Consider the following 17,549-nt stretch of genomic DNA (forward strand, 5'->3'; position numbering starts at 1 on the left):
GAACTACTTTTAAAATGTACTTCATAATTATGTCTTGTGCTTTAACACATTTCTGAATTTATTTTATTATACTATACACTGCAAATATTTACAGATTGCCAGTGGCGGCCCTGCTTTAGAAACGTGCATTTAAACAGTTATTGCTGTATATCATCGATTAGAAGTTAATCAATGAAATTGAACTAATTGGTCAGTTTAGAGTTTAAATATCTGTCTCGAGAGCATTATGGATCCTAGCTCTAGGACGGAAGTGTTTACTAGAGTTAGATTGTTGAGCGGTGTCCCCCCCTGCTGCTCATTATGAGTCATTGCAAAAACACCACTTTTATTTATAGGTTTTATTCAAGATTTCCAGGAGTTTTTATTTTATTCATCTCACTGTGGACTGTGTTTCTGTTAAAAATCTCTTGACGTGCCTTTGTAGCTATTTTAAATGTTCATGTGTGTATTAGTTTAGTGTCGGCGGAGGGATCTGCTGCCACAGAAGCCGCAGTAGCTCGAGTCGCACTGCCGCCGGAGGGTGCGTAAAAAGCCTTCCGCCGCGATGGTTAGACCCCGCTCGGCAATCGTTTTAACTGGGAAGGGAAAGGAGAAAAAAAACACCCTCCCCAGCGGTTGATTTCGCATATTAACACTATCTAACATCCAGAGGAGACTCTGGACGGTTGTGAACCACGAAGCCTTGTGGCCCGAAGCGATTGTAAACAAACCGGCGGGAGCAGAGAGAGGCGCGCGACAGCGACGCGGACCGAGCGGCGGCGAGCGAGCGAACAGCAGCGGGGGGGGGGAGAAAAAAAAAAAAAAAAAAAAAAAAACCTCCAGCTCCTGGTGACATTTTATATTCCGACACCGCGGCGGAAAAACGGCAAATTCGAGCGTTAAAATGCCGGGAATGATGGACAAAGGCTCGGAGTATTTGGGGAAAGGTCGATCGAACGGCACGAAGAGTCCGTCCAACGCTTCTAACGGACATTTTTCTGACGAAAGCGGCAGCGACGACGAACACGGTGAGTATAGCCTCGAACAGCGTCTTGTCGCCCCGCGTATACGTGCGCGTTTTTTAACGGCACGGCAGTTCTCTTTTTTTTTTTTTTTTAATCGAACTTGTCTTGTTTTTCATGCTGATGTTTTTCTCAGATGTGGGCATGCGGGTCGGAGCGGATTATCAGGCCAATATTCCCGAGTTCGAGCCCGGTGAGTTTTTTTCTGCTGGTTTCTACCTGAGTGACGGACGAGGGTAGCCTCGGTACATGCTGTACTCTACCCGTCAACTAACGTTACCGACACAGCGAGCACACAGTGACCGAAGCGGAACAATTTTAAACGGTGTGCTAGTTCATTTCGTCGGCTTTGCCCCCCCCCCTACCCCCCTTTAAATGAGCTGCAGAGAGAAACGTGGACCGAGGCTATTCCTCCTTCTCACTGACAACTTGTGACATTCGGGGATTTTAGTTGATGAAGTGAGTTTGTTTACATTCATCTCCCTCGCTTTCTCTCCACTGTAGTAGTCATTTAATGTATTTTCTTTGTGGGCAAATTATTTCAACAATAAATACATTTTTAATAATGAATAGTCTTAATGTGCTGAATTTTATTTTCTAAATTCCATTTTATTTTTTTATTTCAAGCCACATTTGTTTTATTTCTCTGATTAAAGTCTGATTAAACAAAAAACGATTCAACAGCAACCAACATTTGTTACCTTTTTTATTTAAGAATAGCCTGCAATTTGTAAGAAGCATTTAGGACAAACCTATCAATGCCTTTTAAAATAAGTTATGAAATGTTGAAATGTCCAAACTTTAATTCTTTAGTATGGATCAAAATCTGAAAAAAAACGTATCTAGTTTCTCATAAAACAAAGGAACTTTGGACAGATCCTTGGAGGCACAGAACATATTTTAACAGAACTCTGTGCTCTGAACTTTGATGAACTTTGCCAAAGTTCTTCAAAGTTCTTCAAAGTTCACCAATGTGGCGACTTACAAGCCTGACTAAAACTGAGAAATGATGTGTTTGTTCAGGCTCCACTAAATACACGGACAAAGACAGCGGAGGGATGCTGGTTTGGTCTCCGTATCACAGCATCGTCGACTCCAGGCGTAAGTCAACTCACGCACGCACACATACACACACGCACACACCTAATTGTGTGTGTCCTCCACAGTGGACGAATACATCGCTTTGGCCAAAGAGAAACATGGGTACAACGTGGAGCAGGTGAGTTACGTCTCATCTTTCTGCCCCCCCCCCCCCCCCCCCCCCCCAAGTCTCATCTTTCAGAAAAATATAGTATGTTTTTTGTGTGTGTGTGTGTGTGTGTGTGTGTGTGTGCGCAGGCCCTCGGCATGCTTTTCTGGCACAAACACAACATCGAGAAGTCTCTGGCCGACCTGCCAAACTTCACCCCGTTTCCAGACGAGTGGACGGTGGAGGACAAGGTGCTGTTTGAACAGGCCTTCAGCTTCCACGGCAAGAGCTTCCACCGCATCCAGCAGATGGTAACCCCCCACCCCCCCCGTCTGTTTGATTACCACCATGGATGTACCATTACTGCCACAACGTCACACAGAACAATGCAACTGACGTCTGTAGCTACACATCTCTTGTCAGACGATGTTTTTTTAAGCGACTTTGAGAGCTGTAAATGTTGAATTTTTTTGATCATGTTCCTTCCTTCAGCTACCGGACAAATCCATCTCCAGTCTGGTGAAGTACTACTACTCCTGGAAGAAGACTCGCTCCAGGACCAGCCTGATGGACCGGCAGGCCCGTAAACTGGCCAGCAGGAGCACCCAGGACGACAGGTGCGTCGAACCCTCCACCCTAAACCCTCCGCCCCGAACCCTCCGCAAGGAGGAGTGTTGATGCCAAAGTGCTGTAAGGAGAACGTTTCATCAAGAACGTAGAGAGTCAGTAAACACACCTGTATTTCAGTATCAGAGGAGGAGTTTCACCTTTAGCCATTTCTGTCCTGGCCGGCCGTGTTGTTGTTGTTGTGGTTAAAATGACGTGCACCGACTCGGCTTTGTGTTGTTCTTGCCGTAGTGATGAGGAGATGGAGGAGGCTCCTCCCATCGAAGCCCACGACAGCGACTACGACCCCAACAAGCAGACAAAGAAAGAGGTGCGTGGACTCACCCGACCTGCTGCAAGTCTTCTACAGGTTTTATAGAGCTATTTAAAAATGTTTTTGAATCAGACCCGAAGATATTCCATCGCTCACTTAACAGAAAATTAATAAATAATAAAGATAATCCTCAACATCTGTCCTGTGGCAGGTCTGTAACATTTCTTTTGTTTTATCTTTTATTATGATTCTTCTTCTTTTTTTTAATTAGCTACATTAGATACATTCTTGTCTGTCCAAGTTCAAACCCAGTGTGTTTTCTTCCCTCCAGAACCTGGTGGAGCCGGTGGCGCCCAACCCCAAGGTGGCGTTGGGTCGGCGGGAGCACCACACCCTGCAGCACCGGCACCACCAGCGCTCCCGCTGCCGCCCCCCCAAAGGCATGTACCTGACCCAGGAGGACGTGGTGGCCGTCTCCTGCAGCTCCTCCGCCGCCAACACGCTCCTCCGCCAGCTGGACATGGAGCTGGTGTCGCTCAAGAGACAGGTGGGAGCCGCCGCGCTCCTCCTCCTCCCGCTCCACCCACGCAAAAAAAAAAAAAAAATCCATGCCTTTTTGTTTTTGTCCCACTGGTGAGTCTTTTGGCGTTTGGGTGTCGTTTGTCCAGGTGCAGAACGCAAAGCAGATGAACAGCGGTCTGAAGCACATGTTGGATTGTGGGATTGAGGAGTTCAAACTGGCGGAGGTACGTCGCCGATGACCCTCGCGGTCCTCTGCTCTCCACTGTCACTTGTAACCGTGGTGAATCGACCACCAGGGGGACGACGCGATTGTCGCGGCTTCCTCTCGCCGTCAAAGCGCTAACGGTCAGTCGTTGCTGTTGCAGTGTAACCAGAAGGTGAACGCCCGCTGGACCACAGACGAGCAGCTGCTGGCGGTTCAAGGTGAGCTTCTCCACAGGTGTTTTAAAGTCACAGTGAAGCACCAGTGTTCATCTTCAGCACTAAGCTGTGAACAGAATGAGGAGAGGATTAGCACTTTCTAAGCTATTTCTGCGTTAGCATCAGTTTTTGGCGGCAAAAACTGGCAGTTTTAAGATTTGAGAACATCATCCCAAGCCCTCTGTGATGTTCTTCAGGCGTGAGGAAATACGGGAAAGACTTCCAGGCCATCGCTGACGTCATCGGCAACAAGACGTTGGGCCAGGTGAAGAACTTCTTTGTGAACTACCGGCGGCGGTTCAACCTGGACGAGGTGCTGCAGGAGTGGGAGGCCGAGCAGGGAACGCGAGCGCCCAACGGGGACGGCGTGACCTCCGGGGAGGAGGGGAAGACGAGCTCCGCCACCCCGTCGGGGAAGAGCACCGACGAAGAGGACGAAGAGGTGAGACAGTGAAGCGTTGCCTCTTTAAGAATCTTAAGGTTGGAAACCACTGCTTTAAATGACCACTTGAGGACTTGTGAATGATGCAGACGTGGCCTAATTATGCCCCGCCCCCCCCTCTCGTTACTGCAGGGTCAGGTGACCTCCTCGGGCGCGTCTCCCGCTGCCTCGTCTTCCTCCTCGGCTCAGGTTCCAGCGACGTCCGGCACCACCTCCACCTCCTCCTCCTCCCTCCACCAGCCCCCTCCCCTCCTGCGGCCCTCCCTCCCGGCAACACCCTCCCTGCACCGCCAGCCCCCGCCCCTCCAGCAGCAGGCCCGCTTCCTGCAGCCCCGCCCCACCCTGCAGCAGCCGCCGCCACTCATTCGCCCCTCCAACCCCATGCTCCCTCGCCTCAACCCGCGCCCGCCCGCCCCCATGGCCCTCGGCGGCGGCAGCAACGCGGGCGGGTCAGGCCCGAGCTCCGCCCAGCAGGCCCCCGGCGCGGCCGCCCACCAGTCAGAGGCCTCCTCGTCTTCCTCGCTGCACTGACGACCGTCGGACGGAGGTTCCGCTGAAGAGACACGAGGGGAGAAAGTGTTCAACCTGCCGCCGCGTTCAGGTCCCGTGGGAAAGTCCGAGCGAAGAGCTTCGACGACAAGTGGATCAGTCTTTATGAATTTGTCACTGAAAGTGTGCAGATTTTTAAAGCTGATCTTTGTCAGTCAGCAGACATGTGGCGTCCCACAGGGTTCCATCCTGGGTCCCTGCCTTTTCTCTTCATCATCATCACGCCTCCACGTTTCTGCATTAACTGCCATAAACCAAAAGGCACACGACAGCGGTACCTGTACATTTCAAAGTGACTCATCAGTCCTCCTCAGCAGCGCTGATATTTTCTACATCTAAATTAATCTAATTGAAATGAAGTAATAGTCTAATATAACTTTGAATTAGGTTTTAAATTCAACTTGAATCAGCGTATCTTCTTACATTAAGAAAGTCAACATTGCATTTCGTTCATTTCGTAATCATCAGTTGTTTTGTGAGTTTTCCGGAGGTTTCTAGGTTTATACTCTGCTGACTCTTGAGTTCCTCAACCCGAACAAATGAATCCACCGACAACTGGCTCCCCAGAGGACGAATCCTTTTCGATGTCTGTGTCCCCCCCCCCCGATCTTTTTCTAGCACCACCCTTAAGAATCAATGGAGGTCACCAACGTGATCACACACCTTTACAAAGGGCTCCATACAACCTTAATGTTTAGATACAAATTAGGATTAACCCGAGGTGCTGATGTTAAAAGCTCTAGCTTTTAGCTATATAAAAGACCCATGTTTACACGCACACCAACGTTGTGTCTGACTGTGCGTGCCTCTCGGCTACAGCCACATTCAAGTAAGTTTAAAAAGTCTCAGTAATCAGCCTAAAAAGTTTTAGTTAAACACGCTTTAGTTGGGGACTATTTTCAGCGGTGGATTCATCTTAGTTTGGTGATCTATTGGCAGCAGGACGTGTGTGTGCGTGTGTGTGTGTGCGTGTGCGCTAGAAAACCTACACTGTGTGTCGTCATGGCGATGAAGGAGACGAGTACAGTTTGGTATCCGTTTGAATCAGCTGTGACTCGTTGGGTGTAGAAACGTCTCCGTCAGCCAAATGAGAAAATGCTCCTCACTGCTCTTTACTAATTGTTCCGTTGTTGGATTTTACTTCCTCGCAGTAGCTGATGTTGTTTTTTTTCCTGCGTGTTGAAGATTTATTTTGAAGAGAAACACTTAAATGTTTAATGTCTGTCTTTTTTTGTTATTTATTATTCTTCCTGGTGCTATCAGTTTGGACTTTGTGTGGAAAAAAAAAAGTAATTGTGAAAGTGCTCTTAATGCTTTTTGGGCAAACGTGCATCACGGCGTTAAATGTAACTGGAGAATTCCACTACTTGTAAAATATTGCTGTTAAAAATTTAGCTGGCGCGACGTCTCATTAAAAACGACATTTGTACCATCAGACGTTTTTTATTCTTCACAATTGTTAAAAACAAAACCAAATTATCTTTTGCCGAAAAGAATATTATTCTGAATGGAGATGGGATCGGTCTGTTATTGGTAACAGCTTTCTGCAGTAAACAACTTAGTACTTTATCATTATCACTTTATCATACTTGTACTTCCAATCGACTCCACCCCATCTTCCTACTTTTTTTAGTAGTTATTTAAAGCTTTAGTTTCTTTGCAGATGCAAAATATCAACAAATAAATGATGTATTATTAAACTAAAAAGCAGTATATAAAGTCAAATTAAATAAGCTTCACATTTACCAAAGAGGCAAGCGATCAACACATAAATGCAACAATAGTTCATCAATCCATAATATATACAGTATAAATATTATTCTTAAATGGGCCGTTCTGAAAAGAAATGTTACTTTTCTTCTTAACTTGTGACTTACTTACTTTATACTTCATAATTAATACTTGTGTTGTGAAAACAGCAGGTTGTTGGTGCTCACTTCCTGCTGGTATAATTTCCTCTTCCGCTGCTGCTGCTGTTCGGGCTGCAGATAATCGATACTGATCGTTAATATCAATCCGGAGGAAGGACGACCAGGTGGCGGGAGGAGGTCGGGGCCTTCGGGGAGGTCTCTCGGACTGAGGTATGAAAACCGGCCAAACCTGCAGCCGAGATGTTCCGTCTCTGAGGGAAAGTGAAAGTAAAGCAGCTGATCCGGGGTTGAACCTCCGCGGGTCGAAACGTGTCAAACGTTGTTTTATTTTTAAATGTTAATCTAAAAAAGAAGATCTGGAAGGATTTACATGCTTAGAATACATCCAAATCGAAAAACTCATCACCCGTGCGACCTCCTCCGCCTGGCCTCCTCCGACGCATGGCGGCGCCACGCCCGGAATCCGGCCCGCCGCCCGGGGACGTCGCCGGGAGCCGCGGGGAGTCCGGGGCGAGCTCCTGGGAGTCGGCGCTGACCTCCGTCCGGCACTCGCTGAGGTTCGTGTCGCCGCTGAGGGAGGAGTTTGTCTGTCCCGTCTGCGGGGGAGTGGTGCTCGACCCCCAGCAGAACTCCTGCGGGCACATCTACTGCTTCCTCTGCCTGCGGGGGCTGCGGTGAGAGACGCGCGCGGCGACCCGCATCCAAGTGAATGGAAACATGCAAAGCAGCATTTAAAAAAAAAAAAAAAAAAAAATGTGTTTCAGGGAGGGTCCATCGGCGTCCAGCCCGGTTTGTCCCGTGGACGGAGCTGCGATCACACCTGCCGGGGTCAGCTGCGCGCACCTTCACCTTGACCCGCGTCCGGTTCTATACGTTGATCGAGACATTTACGCCCGCAGGTTTTCCAGGACAACTGCTGCAAACGGGAGATCTCCGGTTTGGAGGTGTACTGCGTCAACTTCCCAGCATGCACCTCCGTGGTCACGTTACGCCACCTGCAGGTAGAAACATAAACACACGCGATCCGACAACTCGCGCCTGGTGGATCGCTGTCACTCCGTCACAATGACGTCACCCATTGGCTTGTGGAGTTTCTAAGACCCTGAAGACCAAACCCCTTCAAGACCAATGTATGAAAACAAAGCAATCCACCCGATCCACGTGTAAGGAACCACACCGCTGGTCTCCTGGAGATGTGAAATGCTTTCTATAAATAAATAAATAAAGAACCCATCGTCCTCTGCAGGAGCACCTGGCCGACGCCTGTCCTCAGCGCATGGTGGAGCCCCGCCCACACTGCCAGCCCCCGCAGAGACTCACCCTCGACCAGGTGGGTTGGAGAGAGGGACGGACATGATGTTCTTCTTCTTCGTGTGTAAAGAAGCAAAAGGTTTTCCACTCTGAAACCAGGTGAATCTTTAAAGCTGAAACACATCTTCTGTAGGATCGTGTGCAGAGCTCCTGTTTGGAGGTGGACTGTCCAGTCAGCTGCTCCCAGACGGCTCCCAGACACAAGGTGACTGCTCATACACTTCCTAAACCTCAACATCCTAAACATTGGAGAAGGGCTTCTCTTCCTGTAATTCTTCTTCAATGCCTTTTTAGTAATATTTAAAAAAGTCTCCGTGTTGTTTTTCCAGCTGATAGAACTCAGAGAGTCGTGTCCAGAGCAGGTCGACTGTCCTTACGAGAAGTTTGGCTGCTCTGTGCAGGTGATTCTCACCTGAGAGCGACAAAGAGAGACCATAGGCAGCATGAAAGAGAGAGAGAGAGAGAGAGAGAGAGAGACTGAAGTCCACCCCGTCGTGTGTCCTGCAGGATACGAGAGGGAGAGTGAAGCTGCACGAGGACGCCGCGCTCCATCGTCACATGCTGCTGGTCCTTAGGAGCAACACACACCTGGAGCAACAGGTGCGTCTCACAAAGACACCTGAAGTGATATCGTTATTACTGATTTTCTGTGTCAGGAGGGGTCATTAAAATCTCTCACCTCATCCAGGGAATCTGAGGATGACTGTTTTATGAGGTTTCAGGATCCAGTTCTGCAGCTGTGGAACTCTGATCAGCGCAGATTTAATTCTCGTCTCCTTGGGCAGGTGGAGGTTCTCCGGGAGGAGGAGGCGCTGATGCAGCAGGAGGTCCAGACGGACGGTCTGCTGCTCGCCGGCCTGCAGAAGACCATCAGGCCGCTGCTGCAACAGAACCAGGACCAGGAGCTCACGGTCTCTGCGGCCCAGGTGAACACACACTGGGATTCTAGCTGTGTGAAGTCTGATAAAAGTCTTCATTTTAACGTTGATTGGGGACGAAGAGTTAAAAATGAAAATCCGGAGGTTTGAACACCTCAGAGCACTGTAACAAACCACGATCTCGCCCTCTCCTCTCAGAGGAAGAGTTGCATTGTGGGTAAGGAACCAAAAAGACATTTTATTTTATTGTTTAAACACAATGATGTCTGTCTGTCCCGTCAGAGGACGCTGGGCCGGCAGGAGGACGTCCTGTCCGCCGTCCGGCTGGACGTGAAGCAGGTGTCTCGGGGACTCGGCGCCGGTCTGGAGGGACTGGAGGAGCTCAGGAAGTCGCTGGACGCCGCGATCCAGGAGGTGTCTGCAGCCGAGGCCCTCAGGCGACACCTGGGTAAGAACACCTGGAGCGGACCCGGCGCTGAATGTTCTCAAAGGGGCAGTTCGCTGAAAACAGGTGGATGAGATGTCCCTGCGGGTTGCTGTCGCGTTCTTCTTCCAGGAACTCTGGAAGAGGATCTGAAGCAGCACTCGGGTCTCCTGCACCTCCACGCCGCCAGGCTCAGCGCAAACAGGCGGCACCTGCGGGAACTCGGAGCCGCGTCCTTCGGCGGCCGGCTGGTCTGGAAGATCGACGACTTCGGGAGCAGGAGGGAGGCCGAGGTCAGAGGTCAGCCGCCCTGCCTGAGCAGCGTCCCGTTCCATGCCGGGACCTGCGGCTACAATCTGGCCGCCAGGGTCTACCTGAACGGGGACGGCGAGGGAAGAGGGACCCACGTGTCCCTCTACGTGGTCCTGCTGCCGGGGGACTTCGACGCCCTGCTGCCGTGGCCCTTCAGGCAGACCGTGACGCTGTCCCTCCTGGATCAAAGCGGCGCCGCCAACCACCGGAGCCTCAGCTTCAGACCCGACCCGACGTCCAAGAGCTTCGGGCGGCCCGCCGCCGGGTCCGCCGGCAACGTGGCCGTCGGCTTCCCCTGCTTCGTTCCCCTCGGCGAGCTGGAGCCTCGTCACAGCGCCGAGTACGTGAAGGACGACGCGCTGTTTGTCAAGGTGAAGGTGGACATGGCCGGGCTGGACCCATAGGCCTTTTTAGGATTCACTCCTTTATTGTTACTAGTAAGTTAATATATGGTCAGCGTTGTCTTTCTTTCTGACCGACGTTTGGATTTATCTTTTTTTTTTTTAGCTTTCGTAGCATCTCAGGGATTCTTTGAAGGTCCGACTGCGATCACTCAGAATTATTTAATGCCCCTTATCTTGAGATCGAGACTCAACTATCGGACACTTGGAGCTTAAATCAAGTTATTTGTATAATCTTTCCTCCTGAACTCACGAGAACATGGAGAAAATGTCAGAAATCAAGAACTTGATTTTGCTTCATCGCGACTCTAAAATAAACCACCTGCTTCTTTTTGAGTGTGAATGAAATGGGATTCATGGCGCCTTCCAGTCTGTTAGTTGCTGACATCACTGGTTGTGATTTATTGTCTTGTATGATGCGTTTGTGTAAACGTTGGCAGGGCTAAAAGACAACAACGTCGGCCAGATTGTGTGATGTGTACCGGACAAAGAATTAGAGATAATAGAAATAATACTTTCAACATGTTTTTATTTAATCAGCAGTTGGTTAAAGTGCTTCTTAAACCCTGTTTTAACGTTGGTGATGATGGAGGGAATAAATCAAATGTGAAGAGGATCATAATGTTCTATTTCAAGTAAAAGGTGTCAAAACATTCATTGATTCTACTAAGTCACAGTCACAGTTTAAGTGTTTTAAAACGCCCTCCTCCCAGAGCAGACCAGTGTTATTAGCAGTACAAGCATTTTGTGTAACAGTGTGATGTGTCCAACGTGCTGAAGAGCAGGTGTCTGTCAGTCTGTGATGCTCCAGACAACTCGTACAAGTCCTTTCCCTTAGACTCCAGCATTTGGCCGATATTGTATCTCATCATCTTGGCCCTTTGATCTCTTTGGTCTAACTGTTGGATTTAACGAGAATTAATGATCCAAATGTCTCTATGAATGAATATAAAATGAAAAGCAATAATGCATCTGTCTCAGTACCCGAGATAATTAACAAAGACACAAGTAAATAGTTCATTAAGTCTATGGTTTAAATACACGCATTGTGCCTCCTAGTGGTAGAGAACTGGTTTTGCTTTGTTCACTGAAGCAACAGAACAATACACAGAAACACAAAGAATCAGTTCCACTAACAGCAGAAAACAGTGCAGGATTAATGAGGATTGCTGTGTACATGGATGAATGAACATTTTGTTTTAAAACGAGATAACTGAGTTTCCGTATTTTTGTCTTATTGTTTAAACGTTCAAAGGAACCATCAGAAGTTTCACGGGCCGTATGAACAATTTTTTCAGATTTGAATCTGAATCTGAAAATAAATAAAAACACTTTAAAAACTATGCCATGCTTCATTTCTTCAATGACTTTTGATCTCATACTTGTAACTATTCTTTTTTTTGTAAAAAAAATCCACCATCCATTGTCATCAATAAACATACACATATACTCACATACCCATGTGTAGATGTGCACATACACACGCACATATAGACACAAACCTCATATACACCCATGCAAATGCAAATATTTTTTCTTATTTTTCTTATTTTCTCTCGTTTTGTTTATTATTATTCATCTTGATCTCATAATCTTTTTTTTTTTTACTGGTGGAAATGGGCTTCCACTAAAGTAGCTATTTAATGGAATAAAACAGATGAATTACTTCTCTGCATGAACATTGTACAAAGAGAGAAAAGAGAAAAGTCAGCTGTTAGAAGTTTTGAAGGACTGAAATGTTCAGTCAGTCCCACAGACCTGAACACCACACAAGGGTTAAATAAGAAGTTTGTTCTAAAAGAAGAACGTAGACGGCTTCCATTGGAACATCACTGAAAATGAGAAGTGACTAAGCTGTAAGAAGCCCATTGAGGACATGCGTCTTCACCTCGCGTCCTTGTGCTCCTCAGGAGACCACCAGAAAGGCGTAGACCACCTGACCAACGCCATCGCCGTGTGTGGTCAGCCTCAGCAGCTGCTGCAGGTGCTGCAGCAGACTCTGCCTCCACCCGTCTTCCAGATGCTGCTCACCAAACTGCCCAGCATCAGCCAGGTAGGGGACACGTCTCTTTGTCCTCCGTGTGGACCTCCACGAGTCCTTCTGTCCTCCCCGTTGGGTATTTAGAGTCCATCCTGCATTAGTAATTGTATTTTGAACATTAAGTTTTTAATGAATTAACATGTATTTGTATGAATTGTTGTAGAGATTAATAAATAACTCATGTGTCATTTCTGTTGAGTGATCAATTCAAGTTATTTATAAGGCAAAAGTAACTTAAAAAAAGAAATGTACATTTGTCGTTGATTAGGACTTATCTTTATTTTAAGTCATATTACAAATATTCACTAAACAAATCCAAATTTGCCAATTTGACTTTAAATTATTCAAACAATGTTCTCACCAAAAGGACATTTGCATCTGTTATTAATTCACTTTGTCCATTGACCTTTAATGCAACAACAATAACACAAAGTGTATTCTGTGAACACAATGGAAAGGTAAGAGGCGTTTATGAAAATATTAAATGTTCAACAATAAGTTCAGGCTGCACATCAGATAAAATTTGTTAATTTACTCAAAGTTCAGCAAGAGAGATGATCAGAGGAGCATAATCTTTAAAACCAGGACCAAAGTACGGGAAGAGTTTCTCAGTGAAGGAGCAGCCAGTGAAGGAGTAGATGAGAGCTGCAGCTTCTACGTCATAAAAGGAGACCACACCCTCCTCATAGTCCACAAACACCCCCACCTTCTGAGGACCAGACTTCACAGAGAGAACAACTCGAGGATCATCAAGAGCTGTGTATTCATTTCCATTTGTCAAACATAGAATCCAGGAACCATTCTGAGGACTCCGTGAGATGATTTCCTTCCTGTCGACAGACTCTCTGATCACTCCTAAAAACCACTCAGTCTTTCCTTCAACCTGAACCTCAAAGTAGAATCTGCCTGAAGAGAAACTCTGCTTTGTTACAACACAGTAAGAAGAAAATCTCTTTGGGTTGTTTGGGAGATTCTTCTTCACATCACCATGTTTCACTTGTTTCCGATCCGCAGACAGGATGAGTTGAGGATGAGCTGTTTCAGGATCAAGAGTCACATCCACTGCAAACATCTGGACCTTCTTCAGCTCAGCTTCAGCAAACCACACCTTCATCTTTTCACTGAGTGTCTCCTCCAGCTGAGACACAGCTCTCACCACAGTCCCCTCATATGAAGGACAAACACGGACCTCTGTCCAGTCCTTGGTGGGTGGTGGCTGATGGATGTTTAAGGACTGGAGAAGATGGAGGTGGTCTTCAGAGAGAGAGAACTGCTCCACCTCAGCGCTCCTCTTCATCAGCTCAGAGATTTCCTGGTCCAGCTCTCTGATGAAAGCTTCAGCCTGTTTCTTTGTGGTTGCCTGCTTCTCTTCTATTGTTTTGAGGAGCTCCTTCAAGCCTCTTCCAACAGACTCCATCAGATCAGTGAAGACCTGAACACCTTCTGCTTTCTCTCTGCCTGCATTTTCCTCACTGAGGTCCACTGAGTGTTTGATCTCCTGAATCTTCAGTCTTCTCTTCTGGATCATCTGCTGGATTTCAGTCTCTGTCTTCTTCAGCTCAACCTTCTTTTCTTCATATTCTTCTTCCAGAGGAACATACTCATGGTTCTTGTGGTCTAAAACAGTGCAGAGCATGCAGGCACACGTCTGGTCGCTCTTACAGAACAGCTCCAGAGGTTTATCGTGCTTCGTACACATCCTGCCTTCCAGGTTCTCCACAGGGTCCATCAGCTGATGTCTCTTCAGGCGTGAAGCTGTCAGATGAGGCTCCAGGTGAGTCTCACAGTAGGAGGCCAGACACACCAGGCAGGACTTGAGGGCCTTCACTTTGGTTCCAGTGCAGACGTCACAGGGAACTTCTCCTGGTTGCTCTGAGCTGCTGCTGCTGGCTTTCTGCTGAGTGGACTGTCTGAACTGAACAATCATCTCAGTGATGAAGGTGTTGACCCTCAAATCAGGTCTGGTGGTGAATTCCTCCTTACACATTGGACACAGGTTCTGGTCGCTGGTGTTCCAGTGTTCATTGATGCAGTTCATGCAGAAGTTGTGTCCACATGGTGTGGAGACTGGATCAGTGAACACATCCAGACAGATGGAGCACAGGAACTGATCTTCAGATGGACCATAGTTTGCAGAAGCCATGTCTACACATGTTGTGGAAGAGAAGAAAAATATATAATTATAATGTGTTGTCATTTGAAAGCAGTGGGATTGTAGCGTGTAACATTGGGTAAAATCCTGTGTCTTCATGGTCACTATTCTTGATGAACAGCCCAGAACGTGTCCACATGCTGTGAATAAAGAGCAGCACGCTAACAACGCTCTGCTTACTTGGTGACAAACATGTAGCATCAGGGCCGGCGCTAGCCATTTGGGTGCCCTAAGCACAAATGCTTGGTGGTGCCCCCCCCCAACCAACCAACCAACCAACCACCACCACCAAAGGAATAACAACCATTCAGAATGTCTTAGTTAGGTTCTCTTTATTCCCCAAATAACTTCTAAACATAAATAATTTACATAAACAAACATGTAAAGAAATAAATTATATAAAAGATAAAATTATAAATACCAAATACCACCACAATTACTAAAAACACAGATTTGGAACTGAACATTGTAAACGCAGAAAGTATTCAAGTATATAACTGTGTAAGTAATAATGTGCACATTTCTTCAGTAAATAATATACATAAGTACAAATAATAATAATAATAAAGTGCAAACTGCACAGTATAATTTACTTTACCATCTCTATAAAAGAGACCATTCTGCTATCCGATAGAACTATATTACAAACATTTTCACTATCATCAGTTGTCAAAGGCCCTACAGAGGCACACGCCTGCATTTCCTAGCTGCAAAATCAGCTCTCAGGTCATATGACAGTTTCTGAGCCACGTCCCCATTGATGCTGATGACAGCCAGACCACTTAAACGTTCCTGCCCCATTGATGAGCGCAGGTACGTTTTGATTAGTTTGAGCTTTGAAAAGCTTCGCTCAGCAACTGTGACAGGGAGAGTCAGTGCAATACGAAGAGCAAACCACAGATTGGGATATGCCTCTTGAAGCTGATTGTTATGCAAAAACTTTAATGATAACATGAAAAACAAATGATAACAGAAACGGTAACAGAAACTTTGGGCGGCCCGCGGACGAGTACCGACTACGACCCACCGGCGGTCCGTGCGGACATTATGAGGCGAGTACATGTGGGCAGCCGGCCGCCCGGTGGCCGCTAGCAACGGTCCTCACGAGACAAAGTTTGGGGACCCCTGGTTTAAAACATTGTCTTAGCTGAGAGAGACGCGCGAGCATCATCCCGCTGTCTCTTCTTTTTTTCTTTTTTCCGCCCCCGACTCTTGATGCCTTTTCGAAGCCGTTTCAAAGCTGTCTGCCACATTTGAGATTTGAGGCATAATGGAACAAACCACTGGGAGGTGGGGGGAGGGGGGGCGCACAGGAGGTTCCCCTTTTTCTCCACTAATTTGGTCTAGGCCTATTTCTTTTGTATTGTTTTTGCATATTAACATGCTTTAGACATATTTTATTTGTTTTTTATACTAGTAGCCTACTGTGATGATTTTTCACGTCCCAGATTTTTTGGTGCCCCCCCAGGCACTTGGTGCCCTACGCGCAGCGCGTGATGTGCGTGTGCGGAGCGCCGGCACTGTGTAGCATCTCGTTTAGATGATTGACACTAAAAGCCTCCAGCAGGTTCCTGTTGAACACGTTTAACGTGACGCAGCAAGAGGAAACAGAGGAAGGGATCAGGAAACAGAGAGAGACTAAAGTTTAAAGCACAGAGATTCAGCTCCAAGTGACTGAAGTCCTGGGACAGTTTGAAGCTGTTACACTGAGTCACTGTATCGTGGGACTGTGGATAAACACACAGGCTTTTATTGTTAACATTCTATCAAGTAGGAAGTGAACAGAGAGGAACTTACGCGTTGTGTGTTCTTCCTGCTTGTTGAAGGTGTAAATGTGACCAGCTGTACTCACCTGTGTTCTCAAGAGACTCTGCTGTGTTGCTGAGGAACACCTGATGACGTCACTTTGACTTTTCTCTCAGAAACACGGAGACTTGTCTTCACTGCAGCGCGTCTGTCTCTCTGACCAACTTAACTTTCGTTTCTGGAGAGTGACGTGGAAGCTTCGCCCCTCCGTGTAGCTCCGCCTCTTACTGGTGCGTCATCTGCTGGTGACGTTTGTTTCCTCCCTCTGATTCATTCTGATTGGTGGAGGAGTCAGTCTTATTTGTCCCAGTTGTCCCTCCCTTACCAGTGCCGGCGCTCCGCACACGCACATCACGCGCTGCGCGTAGGGCACCAAGTGCCTGGGGGGGCACCAAAAAATCTGGGACGTGAAAAATCATCACAGTAGGCTACTAGTATAAAAAACAAATAAAATATGTCTAAAGCATGTTAATATGCAAAAACAATACAAAAGAAATAGGCCTAGACCAAATTAGTGGAGAAAAAGGGGAACCTCCTGTGCGCCCCCCCTCCCCCCACCTCCCAGTGGTTTGTTCCATTATGCCTCAAATCTCAAATGTGGCAGACAGCTTTGAAACGGCTTCGAAAAGGCATCAAGAGTCGGGGGCGGAAAAAAGAAAAAAAGAAGAGACAGCGGGATGATGCTCGCGCGTCTCTCTCAGCTAAGACAATGTTTTAAACCAGGGGTCCCCAAACTTTGTCTCGTGAGGACCGTTGCTAGCGGCCACCGGGCGGCCGGCTGCCCACATGTACTCGCCTCATAATGTCCGCACGGACCGCCGGTGGGTCGTAGTCGGTACTCGTCCGCGGGCCGCCCAAAGTTTCTGTTACCGTTTCTGTTATCATTTGTTTTTCATGTTATCATTAAAGTTTTTGCATAACAATCAGCTTCAAGAGGTATATCCCAATCTGTGGTTTGCTCTTCGTATTGCACTGACTCTCCCTGTCACAGTTGCTGAGCGAAGCTTTTCAAAGCTCAAACTAATCAAAACGTACCTGCGCTCATCAATGGGGCAGGAACGTTTAAGTGGTCTGGCTGTCATCAGCATCAATGGGGACGTGGCTCAGAAACTGTCATATGACCTGAGAGCTGATTTTGCAGCTAGGAAATGCAGGCGTGTGCCTCTGTAGGGCCTTTGACAACTGATGATAGTGAAAATGTTTGTAATATAGTTCTATCGGATAGCAGAATGGTCTCTTTTATAGAGATGGTAAAGTAAATTATACTGTGCAGTTTGCACTTTATTATTATTATTATTTGTACTTATGTATATTATTTACTGAAGAAATGTGCACATTATTACTTACACA

At 47.1% G+C, this 17,549-nt stretch overlaps 3 protein-coding genes across 5 annotated transcripts; 2 read left to right on the plus strand and 1 right to left on the minus strand.

The window, feature by feature from the left end:
* Nucleotides 1-511: 511 nt before the first annotated feature.
* On the plus strand, nt 512-6,438 carry rcor3 (REST corepressor 3). The gene is made up of 12 exons (XM_037472001.2): nt 512-1,007; nt 1,138-1,194; nt 2,025-2,102; nt 2,168-2,220; nt 2,340-2,501; nt 2,683-2,807; nt 3,049-3,127; nt 3,402-3,617; nt 3,739-3,816; nt 3,958-4,015; nt 4,210-4,454; nt 4,587-6,438. Exons 1-12 carry the CDS (start codon nt 884-886, stop codon nt 4,983-4,985), a joined length of 1,674 nt encoding a protein of 557 aa, XP_037327898.2. The 5' UTR covers nt 512-883; the 3' UTR covers nt 4,986-6,438.
* An 877-nt stretch (nt 6,439-7,315) lies between these two features.
* On the plus strand, nt 7,316-11,157 carry traf5 (Tnf receptor-associated factor 5). 2 transcript variants are annotated; one of them, XM_037471983.2, is made up of 10 exons: nt 7,316-7,548; nt 7,639-7,702; nt 7,774-7,875; nt 8,121-8,204; nt 8,319-8,390; nt 8,515-8,586; nt 8,693-8,785; nt 8,971-9,111; nt 9,346-9,511; nt 9,620-11,157. In XM_037471983.2, exons 1-10 carry the CDS (start codon nt 7,316-7,318, stop codon nt 10,201-10,203), a joined length of 1,611 nt encoding a protein of 536 aa, XP_037327880.2. In that variant the 3' UTR covers nt 10,204-11,157. The 2 variants fall into 2 exon arrangements, with proteins under 2 accessions (XP_037327880.2, XP_037327881.2); XM_037471984.2 differs by lacking the exon at nt 8,515-8,586.
* A 333-nt stretch (nt 11,158-11,490) lies between these two features.
* Nucleotides 11,491-16,437, minus strand: LOC134132723 (E3 ubiquitin-protein ligase TRIM39-like). 2 transcript variants are annotated; one of them, XM_062564465.1, is made up of 2 exons: nt 16,246-16,437; nt 11,491-14,386 (listed from the first exon to the last, which is right to left on the minus strand). In XM_062564465.1, exon 2 carries the CDS (start codon nt 14,382-14,384, stop codon nt 12,777-12,779), a length of 1,608 nt encoding a protein of 535 aa, XP_062420449.1. In that variant the 5' UTR covers nt 14,385-14,386; nt 16,246-16,437; the 3' UTR covers nt 11,491-12,776. The 2 variants fall into 2 exon arrangements, with proteins under 2 accessions (XP_062420449.1, XP_062420450.1); XM_062564466.1 differs by having other exon boundaries at nt 16,191-16,437.
* Between the last annotated feature and the right edge of the window lie 1,112 nt (nt 16,438-17,549).

Source organism: Pungitius pungitius, chromosome 9 (genome assembly GCF_949316345.1).
Source record: "Pungitius pungitius chromosome 9, fPunPun2.1, whole genome shotgun sequence".
Lineage (NCBI taxonomy): Eukaryota > Metazoa > Chordata > Actinopteri > Perciformes > Gasterosteidae > Pungitius > Pungitius pungitius.

What these genes read in the sequence shown, in the direction of transcription:
- rcor3 (XM_037472001.2), top strand. Translation starts at nt 884, where the DNA reads ATGCCGGGAATGATGGACAAAGGCTCGGAGTATTTGGGGAAAGGTCGA. An exon ending in AGGAGCACCCAGGACGACAG is followed by an intron (nt 2,808 to 3,048) that starts GTGCGTCGAACC and finishes TTCTTGCCGTAG; the next exon opens with TGATGAGGAGATGGAGGAGG. An exon ending in CCGACGAAGAGGACGAAGAG is followed by an intron (nt 4,455 to 4,586) that starts GTGAGACAGTGA and finishes TCGTTACTGCAG; the next exon opens with GGTCAGGTGACCTCCTCGGG.
- LOC134132723 (XM_062564465.1), bottom strand. Translation starts at nt 14,384, where the DNA reads ATGGCTTCTGCAAACTATGGTCCATCTGAAGATCAGTTCCTGTGCTCC.
- traf5 (XM_037471983.2), top strand. Translation starts at nt 7,316, where the DNA reads ATGGCGGCGCCACGCCCGGAATCCGGCCCGCCGCCCGGGGACGTCGCC. An exon ending in AGACGGCTCCCAGACACAAG is followed by an intron (nt 8,391 to 8,514) that starts GTGACTGCTCAT and finishes TTGTTTTTCCAG; the next exon opens with CTGATAGAACTCAGAGAGTC. An exon ending in TCACGGTCTCTGCGGCCCAG is followed by an intron (nt 9,112 to 9,345) that starts GTGAACACACAC and finishes CTGTCCCGTCAG; the next exon opens with AGGACGCTGGGCCGGCAGGA.